Source organism: Chiloscyllium punctatum, chromosome 39 (genome assembly GCF_047496795.1).
Source record: "Chiloscyllium punctatum isolate Juve2018m chromosome 39, sChiPun1.3, whole genome shotgun sequence".
NCBI lineage: Eukaryota > Metazoa > Chordata > Chondrichthyes > Orectolobiformes > Hemiscylliidae > Chiloscyllium > Chiloscyllium punctatum.
Window position 1 is genome coordinate 54,298,114 of NC_092777.1, and position 12,266 is coordinate 54,310,379.

General features: G+C 38.6%; 1 protein-coding gene across 2 annotated transcripts in view; it reads right to left on the reverse strand.

Annotated features, from left to right (window-relative positions):
• Positions 1 to 1,548: 1,548 nt before the first annotated feature.
• syngr2b (synaptogyrin 2b) overlaps positions 1,549 to 12,266 on the reverse strand; it is a 69,265-nt gene continuing 58,547 nt past the window's right edge. For both annotated transcript variants that reach the window (XM_072558740.1, XM_072558739.1), the window contains exon 5: positions 1,549 to 7,350. In XM_072558740.1, the coding sequence (XP_072414841.1) occupies positions 7,168 to 7,350 (183 nt within the window). In that variant the 3' untranslated portion in view covers positions 1,549 to 7,167. The remainder of the gene's footprint in view (positions 7,351 to 12,266) is intronic.

The window sequence follows — 12,266 nt, forward strand, 5'->3', positions numbered from 1 at the left end:
TAAAGGTAGATCATTAGCACTGGAATAGAACAGAGGGGAAGGAAAAATGAACCTTGTTTAAAAATAAATAGTGACTAATAAACTGAGTAATTGCTACTGGAACGAAAAACAAAAAAAATTAAATTAAAATCAATTGATCAATCTCAACTGCCATACAACTGTTGATCAATCTTCACTACCATTAGAATGGATGGTGATATTTTGGTAATCAGAGTGCTCAAATACATCAATTCATTTTAAATCCAAGGGCTGTCATCTACTTTACATTTTAAATATTGGTTTCCATTTATTTTACAATAAACCAAAGTGAATTATGTCTGTTAGTCCTGCCTGAAGCTATTCTACAAAATGTTTCTTTTCAGCCAACCCATAACTGATTAGAGAAACAGAAAATAGAAACTGATCTCAGAAGAAATGAAGACAATTCACAATTGAAATTATAACTTCTAATCAGATTGAATACAAGTGGAAAGCACATACAAAGATATAAAAGTTGCAGAGTTGGGTGATGTAGACTTCAGGTGATAGAGGCTAGATCCAGATACCAAGGAGTAAGCAATTAGTTGCTGATGTTATCTCACTTTATGATAACATTACAATCCACACCAAAGAAGAATGGAGGTAATTTTGCATGCATTGCTGTTTTGAAATGTGAAACTCCAGTTGTGTTCTGCTGTGAGCTGGGGACAGCAGGTCTGAGGGGAGGTGCTCAGCTTCTTAGCAAGGAGAACAGTCCTGACAGAGGCTGGTCTCTCTATGGGAGAGAGTGAACTACTGAATCAATTCACATGATCTACTTTCAATATACTTGCCATGTACATAGTTTGCAATTTAAACAGAAACTGCAGTCTACATTTAAAATCTTGTTGATTCTGGCTTTTAGAGGATGGTTGTTACCAGAGATAGTATTTAATTTGACAACTATGGAAGCAACTGTTTCAAACCACAGCCAAGTTTTCCAGTCTCCTCAGAAATCAAATTTTGTGACCAAGGTTCAGCATCATGACTTGAAAGCTTACAGAACTTTGTCCTGGCTCGCCATAGAAAGCAATTTAAAAAAATGAAGATGGGTCATGGAAACCAAAACATTAACTCTGACCTCTCCAAGGAGAAGTCTAGGTTATACAGTATAGGGAGCAAGTGGAAACAGGAAGGAGTTGGATGATCAATTATGATCATCTCCCACTCCCTGATCCAAAAAAAAACAGCTTCTGCCTTGTGGTCTAGCAAGGCACCAAGATCCCTTTTCAGATTAAATGACCTACACCACATGGAAGGGCACAGGTGAAGGTAAAGAAACCACCAGTTGCAAGTTCTCCTCATTCAACCAACCTGACTTGGAAATACATCACTGTTCCTTCACTGTCAGGGAGTCCTACTGCAGTCTTTATCTGTAGTGTAGGATATTCTGAAGTGATCAGTGAATTGAACATCCTACATTCAAAATTTAAAGTATTTTCTGTATAACTATAGACCAGTTTATCTTATTTAAAGACAAGATTATTAGACTCTTCTGTAACAAAATGTCAGCCGACACCAGCCACTACTTTTGAAAAAAAGTGTTTATTTGTACAGTGGATTGAGCATTATGATCAAGAACTTTATTTGAAAGCTTCAGTCCAGTGAAAAATGCCTATGTAAGCTCCATTACAAATCAATATTAATGACAAAAGGCACTTGAAGCCACAGCAGGAGAACCAGGTATAAATGTTCAAAGGTTCACACCAGTTTCTTCTGCTTTTGCAGTACAAAATAAAATCTTTGGTTGTTGAATGTACAGTCCACATGATTTTAAAATAAAAGCTCATTCTTCAAATACCCAACCAATTGCTATCCCTATTACCTCAACAATTAAAATTCCATCTTGGCAAAGTGAAGGAAAAATATTTTTCTCTGAAGGCACTAACTCCTGTTATGTATCAATCCATAGGTTTCAATATTCTAAGGACATCATAGCTAAACCAGATTTCTCCCAAAGTGGGCTTTATCAGTAATTCGGTGGGGAAATCAGTGGATAGTGATCAGAATTAGGAATTCAGGCTTATCATAAGAAAAGCACATAGCCCTCTAAACAAAACAAAAAAGGGTGGGAACAAGTCAGAACGCTTACCCAGAAACTACATTAAATAGACTTTCCATCATTTGGCACTTTTCAAATTGTAATTAACAAGTCTGGTACAAAAAGGCATCTGTACCAAATGAATATAGACCAAGCATATTGCTAATACCTTAAAAAAGATCCCCAATTTTATGAATTTGAGAATTAACCTGGAAAATTCCCATTTCAATAAAAGCTATCTCCTAGTGCAGAGCTTAAGTTGCTGTTCAACCATTCTTTAACTGAGCAGTGCATCAATATTAAAGCAAAAAAGTGTTCATTCGAGCTTAGTGCAGTTGGAGTCTTTACACAATGGATTCAGGTGAAAATTAGTAGATTAAAAACTGACAACTGGCACCAGCTTACATACTGTGCTACAGCTCTGCAACACCACAGTACAACAGGAGCACATGCTGTGCTGCTGTGATTTGGCATGATGTGTTCCCAGTGCCAAACTGGTCACAGTACCACACATCAGTGGAGGGGGTGGTTTCTACTTGCACCTGACAACAGACATGTCCAATCCAGACAGTACCTCAACTTGAATGCTGAAATAATGCCAAAAATCTGCACAGCCCCACCTGTCCTGCAGACATCTTGCACCAAATTGCCAGTTAATATGCAACACACAGTGCAATTTTTGCCACTTTTAAAATTTAACATTCAAATCAATAGAAGCCACAATGAACCAAAAACTACATCATATTAATCTATCTTTTTTTTTTAAAAAAAACCCTATTTCAGTAGTTTATAAAGAATACAAAAGATTCCTTTTACCAAATAAGAGTGATTTTGGTTATTAGACAAATTACAGAATATAAAAGTGATACCGAAGAAAACAAATCTAACTTAAGCAACAATATATTTGTGGATTCCAGAAATAATGTAGATCTTAAATTTTAATACAGAGTTAAATAACCTCTTCCAACTCCTCAGCACTGAAGGCACAGCCCTGAAGAGTTTATTACAGCTATAATTCGGTCAGGGACGTGCGTGCTCCAGACACTTTTCCTCCCATTGGTCTAATGCTTTTGGAAAAGCATCTTTGCACAAAATATAGAAAGCTCCAGGCAGAGATTTTAAGAAGATACATGAGCATAGCAGGAAAGTAAAATATTAACCACGCTGATTCAGGAGAGTTTCGTCCAAACCATGAGCCAGTTCGGCAGCTGCTCAGATTCTGACTGCTGTGCATTTCCTGCCTTTTTTAAAAAAATGCAGAAGTCCAACTTTGGAACAAGATGATTCCATTCTGAAAGTTGCTAAATTTGTTCTTTTCATTGATGAATATATATTGTCCAGTCAGCCCAATGAACATTAATAAAAACAAAAAATGCTGGTGAAACTCAGGAGTGGTAGAATCTCTGGACAGAGAAACTAAACATTTAGAGTCCGATACAAGTCTTCAGAACACCTCAAAAAAAAAAAAACACACTGAACTCAGAACTTTAACTCTCTTTTTAGAGGATGGCAGACCAGCTGAGTTTCTCCAGCACGGTTTTTAATTTCACATTTCCAGCATCTGAAGATCTTTGCTTTTATTCAGAATGCATTAAGGCAATTGGAAAGCACCTTTTTTAAAATATTCAAAACTGATTGGATCCAGGTTTTTTTGTTGCAAACTATTGGGGTGGAGGAGATTACAGACAGACATTCTAACCTAGTGGAAATAGTCACAAATAAATAAGCTTTGTTCCTCATGCAAATGAAAATCTCAAGATCATGACTGTATACCACATAATGCAGCAGAGCAGTTTCACCACTGTCACAAGAACAATGGATCTCTTGCCTCTGGCACCTCATACTCCCAAAATGTCTGATTTGAGACTTGTATCAAATCAGATGAATTACAAAGAGTATTTTTAGTGCCTTTCATCAAGTCAATACAAGCATTGCAAAAGCTCCCAAAACCATAATTACCTGTTTTAGTGATCAGTTGTAGAGTAAAATCAAATTGGCCACAACACCAGGAGGAACACTTCAAAAAAAATTTTAAAATGCCATCTGATCTTAGACATCTTCCCCTGAACAGGATGATGCCATGATTTAATGCCTTCACAATAACAGACATGCCCAGAACGTCTTGTCCCATCTCCAGTTCTGTAACTCTGACTTAGTGATCGAATACAACCCTTGACACTTCTGTAATTTAACCACCCAAAGCAGATGTTCAATGTCATCAGCTTGTCCCTGTTTTTAAATCACAACAGTTCACTCTCCTGGGTTATTTTAATCTGAACTGTGCACGCAGCTTGGATTACTCACTCAGTTTTAGGATCTGTGTGACATTTGTAAACAGTATTTCTATAGTCTGAGTCTGGCCTAATTTAGATGCTTATAAACATATCACCATGTCCGAAATGAAGAAATCCAGACAAATTTCAAGTAAATTCCTTGCAGTATGTAATTTCAAATGCACAGGTTATATTCATTTATACACCTTAATATGAAATTAAAAAAACCTGCTACAAATAATGTAATCCGAAAAGATCAGTGTGGGATCAATTAGTTCACACCCTGCATTTGGCGAGCTCCCTTGTTCCAGGAATGCTTTAAAAAAAAAGATTACTATTGCACGTGACAAACTGAACCACAAACAGTGGATGACAAGCTGTTCAAACCTCCCTGCAAAAAGAGAGCAAGTGTTGAACAGTTTGCATAAAGATTAGTTCAAGTTTGGCTCAGCCTTGTGTCTGTCCCAGGGATGTGTAGCTTATCGGAATAAATGGGAGACCAATTCCTGAGGAATCATCTCCTAAGGGAGCACAATAGTATGCTTCATATCCTATAAACATCATAAATTGGCAGAATAGTTAAATATCAATATATTATTAGATTTATTTTACCAGAAACGCACAAATTTATCAATGACGTGATTCAATAGATTGGTACAACTTCTACCTCATTATCCTAAAACATGTCCTACGGCCACTTGCAATTAAATAGAGCAATCATTCAAAAAGGTCACAAAGGCTTCAAACTGTATCCAACTGATTTTGCTGGATATTTATGGATTCAATGCAGACATAAAATGGAGTCTTTTTACAAGCTCAAAGTGCAGGGACTGTCTGTTATTGAGTGACAAAACATGCCTGGAATGGACAGTTTCTCCCAAACACTGCTGCAACCCTGTGATATACAAGGAAGATGTTGTTCACTATATCTGTAGGAGTTCCATCAAAAGTTACCTATGGAAAAATTTATTCTAGGGTCTTGGCTAAAAGCAATGAAATAATCAGAATCAGTTTTAGTGTCTTTTTAAAGTTTTGGAAAAAAACACTGGGTGATGAGCATATGGACCATAGTAAATGTAAAAAGCTACAAAATATTTCCTAACTAATCCCTGGCTGCAAACATCTGAAATCTCCACAAGTTCATAAATCTAATGCTGAACTTCAAGAGTGTCAGACTCAGTTAAGAATCTGCATAAATGTTTCTACTCAGAACAGATACAGTGGGAGGTGGGAGTTTAATGCAATGAAATCCTTCCCTTAGAACAGCAATGAAATTTATGTGCGGTTGATGAACAGATTAAATTCACTTCACCAGAGACAGTATTTCACTTAAATATTTGCATTCAGGTTATCATAAATCTAACTTCCAATCTTGCCATCATAACTCAACTGGTGTCATTCTCAACTAGTTAAAATTGGAGCACAGCTTATACACAATTCACTTGTTCATCTTGTACTCATACCATAAATCATCCATTAATTTTCACAGGCCTGCACTTACTCAAATACATTTTTCATCACCCTGTAATGCTTCAAACTGAAATAATTCCCTTCAGCTGAATGGTGATATTTTCTGACACTATTCTGTGATCGGGATATTTAATGTTGTACTAAAAAGAAGTTTTATCCTGAGCTCACACCCACTATTTACTTCATCTGTGCTCTCTTTACTTTCTGTCTATTCTGCTGCTGCCAACCTCCCCTTTTACAATGCAAGTCACGTTCAGCAATTGTGGGCAGCTCTAGTGTTCGCCTGGCACTGTGGCTCAAACCACTCCGATGCAACCTTTAAAATTGTCAGTGCATGGTGACCTGGTGCACTTTTAAAAAAAAACACATTGTTAAGGAAAGGTTTTTGGGTAGGGCTTCAGAGGAGGATCTAATAGACAGTGCTAGAGACATATTGCTTGATTGAAGTAGAGAGAATTAAAATGGTTTCATGCAAACGGGACCATATCAAGCTGTGGTCCTCCTGGGGCCTCAGGCAGCACAGGAACAAGGTGATTTTCTACAAACAGCTTTTGCTGATGATGCCTTTGCCAAAATTAGAGGCAGGGTTCTGACCAGCGAGTTCCCAAACCGACACAATCAATGAGGAAATGTATTATGCATATGTGAGGGAGTATCAGAGTCCTAACAGTGAAAGGTTAGGTTTTACAACATATATAGGAACAAACTGATAGGTGCTTATAAATTACATGTTCTGTGAAGAAAGTGTCCTGCAATCAATTAAAAACCAAGAATAGTTACCTAGTTAATAGCTGTAAAAATGGTTCTGAATACATTTAAAAGATCATTTTAGCATATGATATTATCACAATAAATGATAACATTTAAACAGTGAGGTTGAAAGAGTGACACTGGAAACTGAAACTTGCAACAGCTTGGTGTTTGGATGAACAGGATCTCAAATTGAAAGGTTAACTTTGAGAAGTTGAAAGGAAAGAGCTGGGAGGGAAGTGGGGTGGCGTCAAAGGTCGCTCTTTACGACACTCTCCCTTTCAGGATGCACTGCTGCTTACAGATGCCAAGCAGAGACTTGCCATCGCTTCATAGAGAGGAAGTGAAGGCGACCCAGTGAGGTTGCAACACACACACACACACACACACACACACAGACTTCTGGTGGCCAGTGGTGTCATAGAAGGTATGCTGCCAGGTTTCCTATCCAGGAGCCAGGGCATTATAGCTGGGAAAAGAAGAGGGGTGACAGGGTAAATCGAGATTGAAAACAAAGACTATTATTGTAACAGCAAATGTCTCTTCCTGCTTGCCATTGTATGGTTCAGTTTGCCTCACACACCAGGAACTGCAGGCAGAACTGCTCACTTTGGTTTAGTATGTAGGTGGCTTGTAATCCTCAGATTCCGACCGGGCAGTGTTACCAAATGGCGGCTGCTGGTAGTTGTCCGTAACATTGGGATACGGAGGGTAATCGTTTGATGGATCCACATACTTCTCATTGAAGTCCTCTGCACCCATGCGATACCTCTTGTAGGCAAAGCAAGATAGCAATCCCTAAACAGAAGGTAATGTCAAGAGTTAAGATCAGGAACTATATGAACCCTATATTGTATGACGCATCAAGATTTATAGCTGAGTCTGGATGTGTGACATAGGAAATTCAATGAAGTGTGGGTCACATTTCCTGTATATAAGTCACACCCAGGATTGCACACTTAATTTTCACTATCCTGCACAAAACAGAACAGCTGGTGTCCCAGTCCAGTTGCCCTTCTATTCATGGCTATGTAATAAAGCTAGTTAATGACATTTATAATTTAAAAATTCTTGCAATGACTGTCACTGGCAAAAACCAGCATTTTATGTCCATTTCCAATTGTCCTCTCAAAGCCAGAAAAGAGCCATCTTCTTGAAACACCACATCCATGTCGTGGTCCACGTACAGCCACAAGACTGGTACAGAGGAGTTTCTAGGACTTTGAAATCAGTGACAACAAAATGATGGTAATCACTCCCAATCCAAAAAAGGTGGAAAGAGACTTGGAAAGGAAAAGAAAAGGGGGGCAAAAAAAAAAAAATGATAGCATTCTCTCCAAGTGTGGAGATTCCACCCTAAATCATCATTATCTGTGTTCTCATTCCTATATTAATGGGAACATTTATTACATAATAATTGCTAATGTTTCTATGTCAATGTTTGACAGCAATTAACATTTTTCAACCTAAGCATCACTTAGAGATATCAATGGTGGGAAAGTGCTACGCAGGACTGTCAGATGCTTGTAGTATAAAATATGGACTACCAGCTATCAAATTCCATCAACTAATTGTCAGCTTATATTTCAAGAGCTTTTTCAAACAGTACAGATTTCTGACTGCAGAAACAAAACAAGCTGAAAGAAGGCATCTCTATCCTGCTGGAATATTGTGCGCAATTTTGGTCTCCTTCCTATTGGAAAGATGTTGTGAAACTTGAAAGGGTTCAGAAAAGATTTACAAGGATGTTGTCAGGGTTGAAGGATCTGAGCTATAGGAAGAAGCTGAACAGGCTGGGGCTGTTTTCCCTGGAGTGTCGGAGGCTGAGGGGTGACCTCAGAGGTTTACAAAATTATGAAGGGCATGGATAGGATAAATAGACAGTCTTTTCCCAGTGGTGGGGGAAATCCAGAATTAGGGGGCATAGGTTTAGGGTGAGGGGGGGAAAAGATATTAAAAAAAAAGACCTAAGGGACAACCTTTTCCACACAGAGGGTGATACATGTATGGAATGAACTGCCAGAGGAAGTGGTGGAGGCTGGTACAATTGCAACATCTAAAAGGCATTTGGATGGGTATATGAATAGGAAGGGTTTGGAGGGATATGGGCCAGGGTGCTGGCAGGTGGGGCTAGATTGGGTTGGGATATCTGGTCAGCATGGATTGGTTGGACCGAAGGGTCTGTTTCCATGCTGTACATTTCTATTTAAGTGACAAATAGAGGAAACTCTTTGAAGTTTCAAAGACCTTTAACAGGGGTAACAATTTTAGGCCATTTTAACAATTGGTCCACCAAAATTCCAGTAAAAGCTTATACCTTCTTTTACTGAAGTGAACGTGACATCCAATTGCAATCACTGGAGATCAGACAACCTGCCTGTCATGTTACATCTGTAAGCACCTTTAGATTATGAATTTTGTGGTGAGGTGGGGTACAAAAGAGACAAATCACAAGACTAGGCCCAGATTTTGAGGAGTTGTGCCATTTAATGCACAGAGTCATACAGAATGGAAACAGACCCTTTGGTCTAACCTGTCTTCACCAACCATGTTCCCAAAAATTAAACTAGTTCCACCTGCCTAAGCTAGGCCCAAATCCCTCCAAACCTTTCATATTCATGAACTTATCCAGATGTCTAAACGTTTAACTGTACCTGCTTCCACCACTTCCTCTGACAGTTCATTCCACACATGAACTGTGTAAAAGAGCTGTCCTTTGTAATCTTTTTAAAAACTTTCACCTCTCACTAAACATATAACCCCTGGTTTTGAACTTTCCAATCCTATGGAAGAGAGCCTGGTTATTCACCTTCCCTATACTTCATGATTTTTTTTTGAATGTCTATAAAAAGTCACCTATCAACCTCCTCCTATGCTCTAATGAAAAAAACCTCCCGTTTTATAATTCAAACCTTCCATTCCCAACAATATCCTGGCCTCCGGTCTGAAAAACAAGTGTCCACTACCACCCTGTCTCTTACCATGAAGAGAATTTTGTATCCAATTGGCAAACTCACCCTGAACCCCATGTGATCTAACCTTACTCATTAGTCTACCACCTGGATACCTTACAAGACCCTTGAACAGCATAAGAGGAACTTTTTGAAGCAATTGTGTAATTAAATAAGGCAATTCTTTATTTTCCTGATCTACTCTTTAGCTTCTCAAGAAGTAGTGAGAAGTTGATCAGAACTCTTCTCTACTGAAATAAATGGCAATTTTCTGGTCTTTAAGCCAATTTTAGTATTGCTACCACCCTTTACTTTGATGGAGAAGGAATCAACATAGTAGATATGACAGTTTAACGTTTGGAATGGTGTTTGATGAAACTAATTGTTTCAGTTCACAGGCATTTAATGATCCAACCCACACACAAACATGGGTCTCTTGACCCCAATTAGCAGCATCAGGAAGTATTCAAGCAATTCAGACCATTCCTGAAATCAATACAAAGCAGTTGACTTGGGAAGTAGCTTGATCCCCAGAGATAAACTCACTTTGCCTAACATGGATTATTTTTCTAAGACTTAAAAAAAAAACGAGCAGTAAGTATTTGACCTGATGCACTGAATTAGCAACTGATGAATTGAAAAGTCTGCCTAATTAAATAATTGTTTCCTTTTTAGCTTTTAGGAAGCTGGTAAAATATCAATATCTGAGTAATTAGATTACCTAGTGTGGAAACAGGCCCTTCGGCCCAACAAGTCCACACTGACCCTCCGAAAAGCAACCCACCTAGACCTAGTCCCCTACATTTACCCCTTCACCTAACACTTTGGGCAATTTAGCATGGCCAATTCACCTAACCTGCATATTTTTGGACCATGGGAGGAAACCAGGCACCCAGAGGAAACCCATGCAGACACAGGGAGAATGTGCAAACTCCACACAGACAGTTGCCCGAGGTGGGAATTGAACCTGGGACTCTGGCACCGTGCGACATCAGTGCTAACCACTGTGCCACCCACGAATGGTGTGCATTCAATTTCAAGAAAACACCACAAACAAACATTTATAATGAACACAGACTATCTTAATTTAATTGTTTTATTTCTCAATTGAAAAATCCAACTAAACATTTTAGCAGCCCCATTCTGATTACATCATCTTAAGAATGACAGCAATTTTACAACTCAGAATGAGGATATTTGACCCATCACGCCTACACTGGCTCATCATTACCCAGCATCACTTGCCTGCTCCTTCCCCATACCCTTGCACATTACTATTTTTTAAACCAAATCATCATCCAACATCTTCAAATGCCTTAGTGGAGACTGGTTCAACATTTCCAGGTAAATCATTCCAAACCCTCAGTACTTACTGTGTCCTCACTTTGTCCTCCCTTCATCCTGGTTACTTTCCCATATCACTTTAAATCCCTATCCTTCTGTCCTTGTTCCTTTATGGACACTTCATTCTTATTTACTGTATTCAGCCCACAATTTTGAAAAATGTTTTTCCTCTTAAAACCTCCTTCTCTGAGGAGATCGTCTCAACTTTATCAATCTATTTCCATAAGTGAAGTCCCTCATCCCTGCAACCATCCAGGTATTGCCTCTGCACACTCTCCAATACATTCATAGCTTTTTGATAATGAGGCCCCCACAACGGTATACAATATTACAGCTGAGTATTCTATACAAGTTCAACATCATCTCTTTCTTGTACTAATCATACCTTTCTTGTACCTATTAATAATCAGGTTTGAACTAAGTTAAATTAGTTGTGACTCATAGTATAACCATATAGTTCTGTTAGCTAATGTTTTTTTTGCAGATTTTCTCCAGTAAAGCCAGTTAGAACAGTTTGAGTGCCAAATCACCCAAATGCCATTCTCAATGGCACTCACAGCTCTGCAATTCTTCATCTCAAGGTTAACTTGCTAAGCCTTCCAGAGCAAAAAAACTATACATTACTTTTTTTTTAAAAAATTGAAATGGTTTGTTTAACTGAGTATCAACATTTTTGCCATTCTTGCTAATGGAATAATAATCAGATGTGACTGAAATTTGTTATTTTTATAAAATGTATGCAGTTTCCCCCCTTTGTAGGAGCTTTTAAAAAAAAAATCTATATTCTTCCACGAAATTGGCAAGATCAACATTTGTTGCCCATCTCTAACTGCATGGCTGGCTAGAGGTCATTAAAAATTGTCAGTGACATTGCCAGGTGTCTGGAGTCACACGTCAGCCAGTAAAAGTAACCAAAGAACTGCAGATATTGAAGATCTGAAACAGAAACAGGAATTGCTGGAGAAACTCAGTAGGTTTAGCAGCACGCGTGGGAGAAAGTAGAGTTGACATGGAGTCCAGTGACTCATCAGAACTATCTGGAGGTGCTTAATCACGATTAGATGCCATCCTGTAGGCTTGCTCACCCTTCAGGTTTTATCCATAGGAAGCTTTGGTGGTACTGTTTATGGGCCATTCCTTTAGACTGGAACAGAGACAGTATAGTACTCCCTGACATTCACCCAGTCTTTGTCCACCTTCCTTGCATGTGGTTTGCACAGCAATCCAGGCTGTCAACATCTCCGATGGCCAACTCTACAGTCATAATTCAATACAGGCCAGGGATCAAACTAAAGTTGTGCAACTTGGCTCTGCTATCGTCAGTAATTTTTCCAACGAAATACTGGCACATCATTGCAATGTTTTGTACAGCCTTACAGCATAAAGACCAGCTTTTCAGTCCAAACTGATCCATACGTC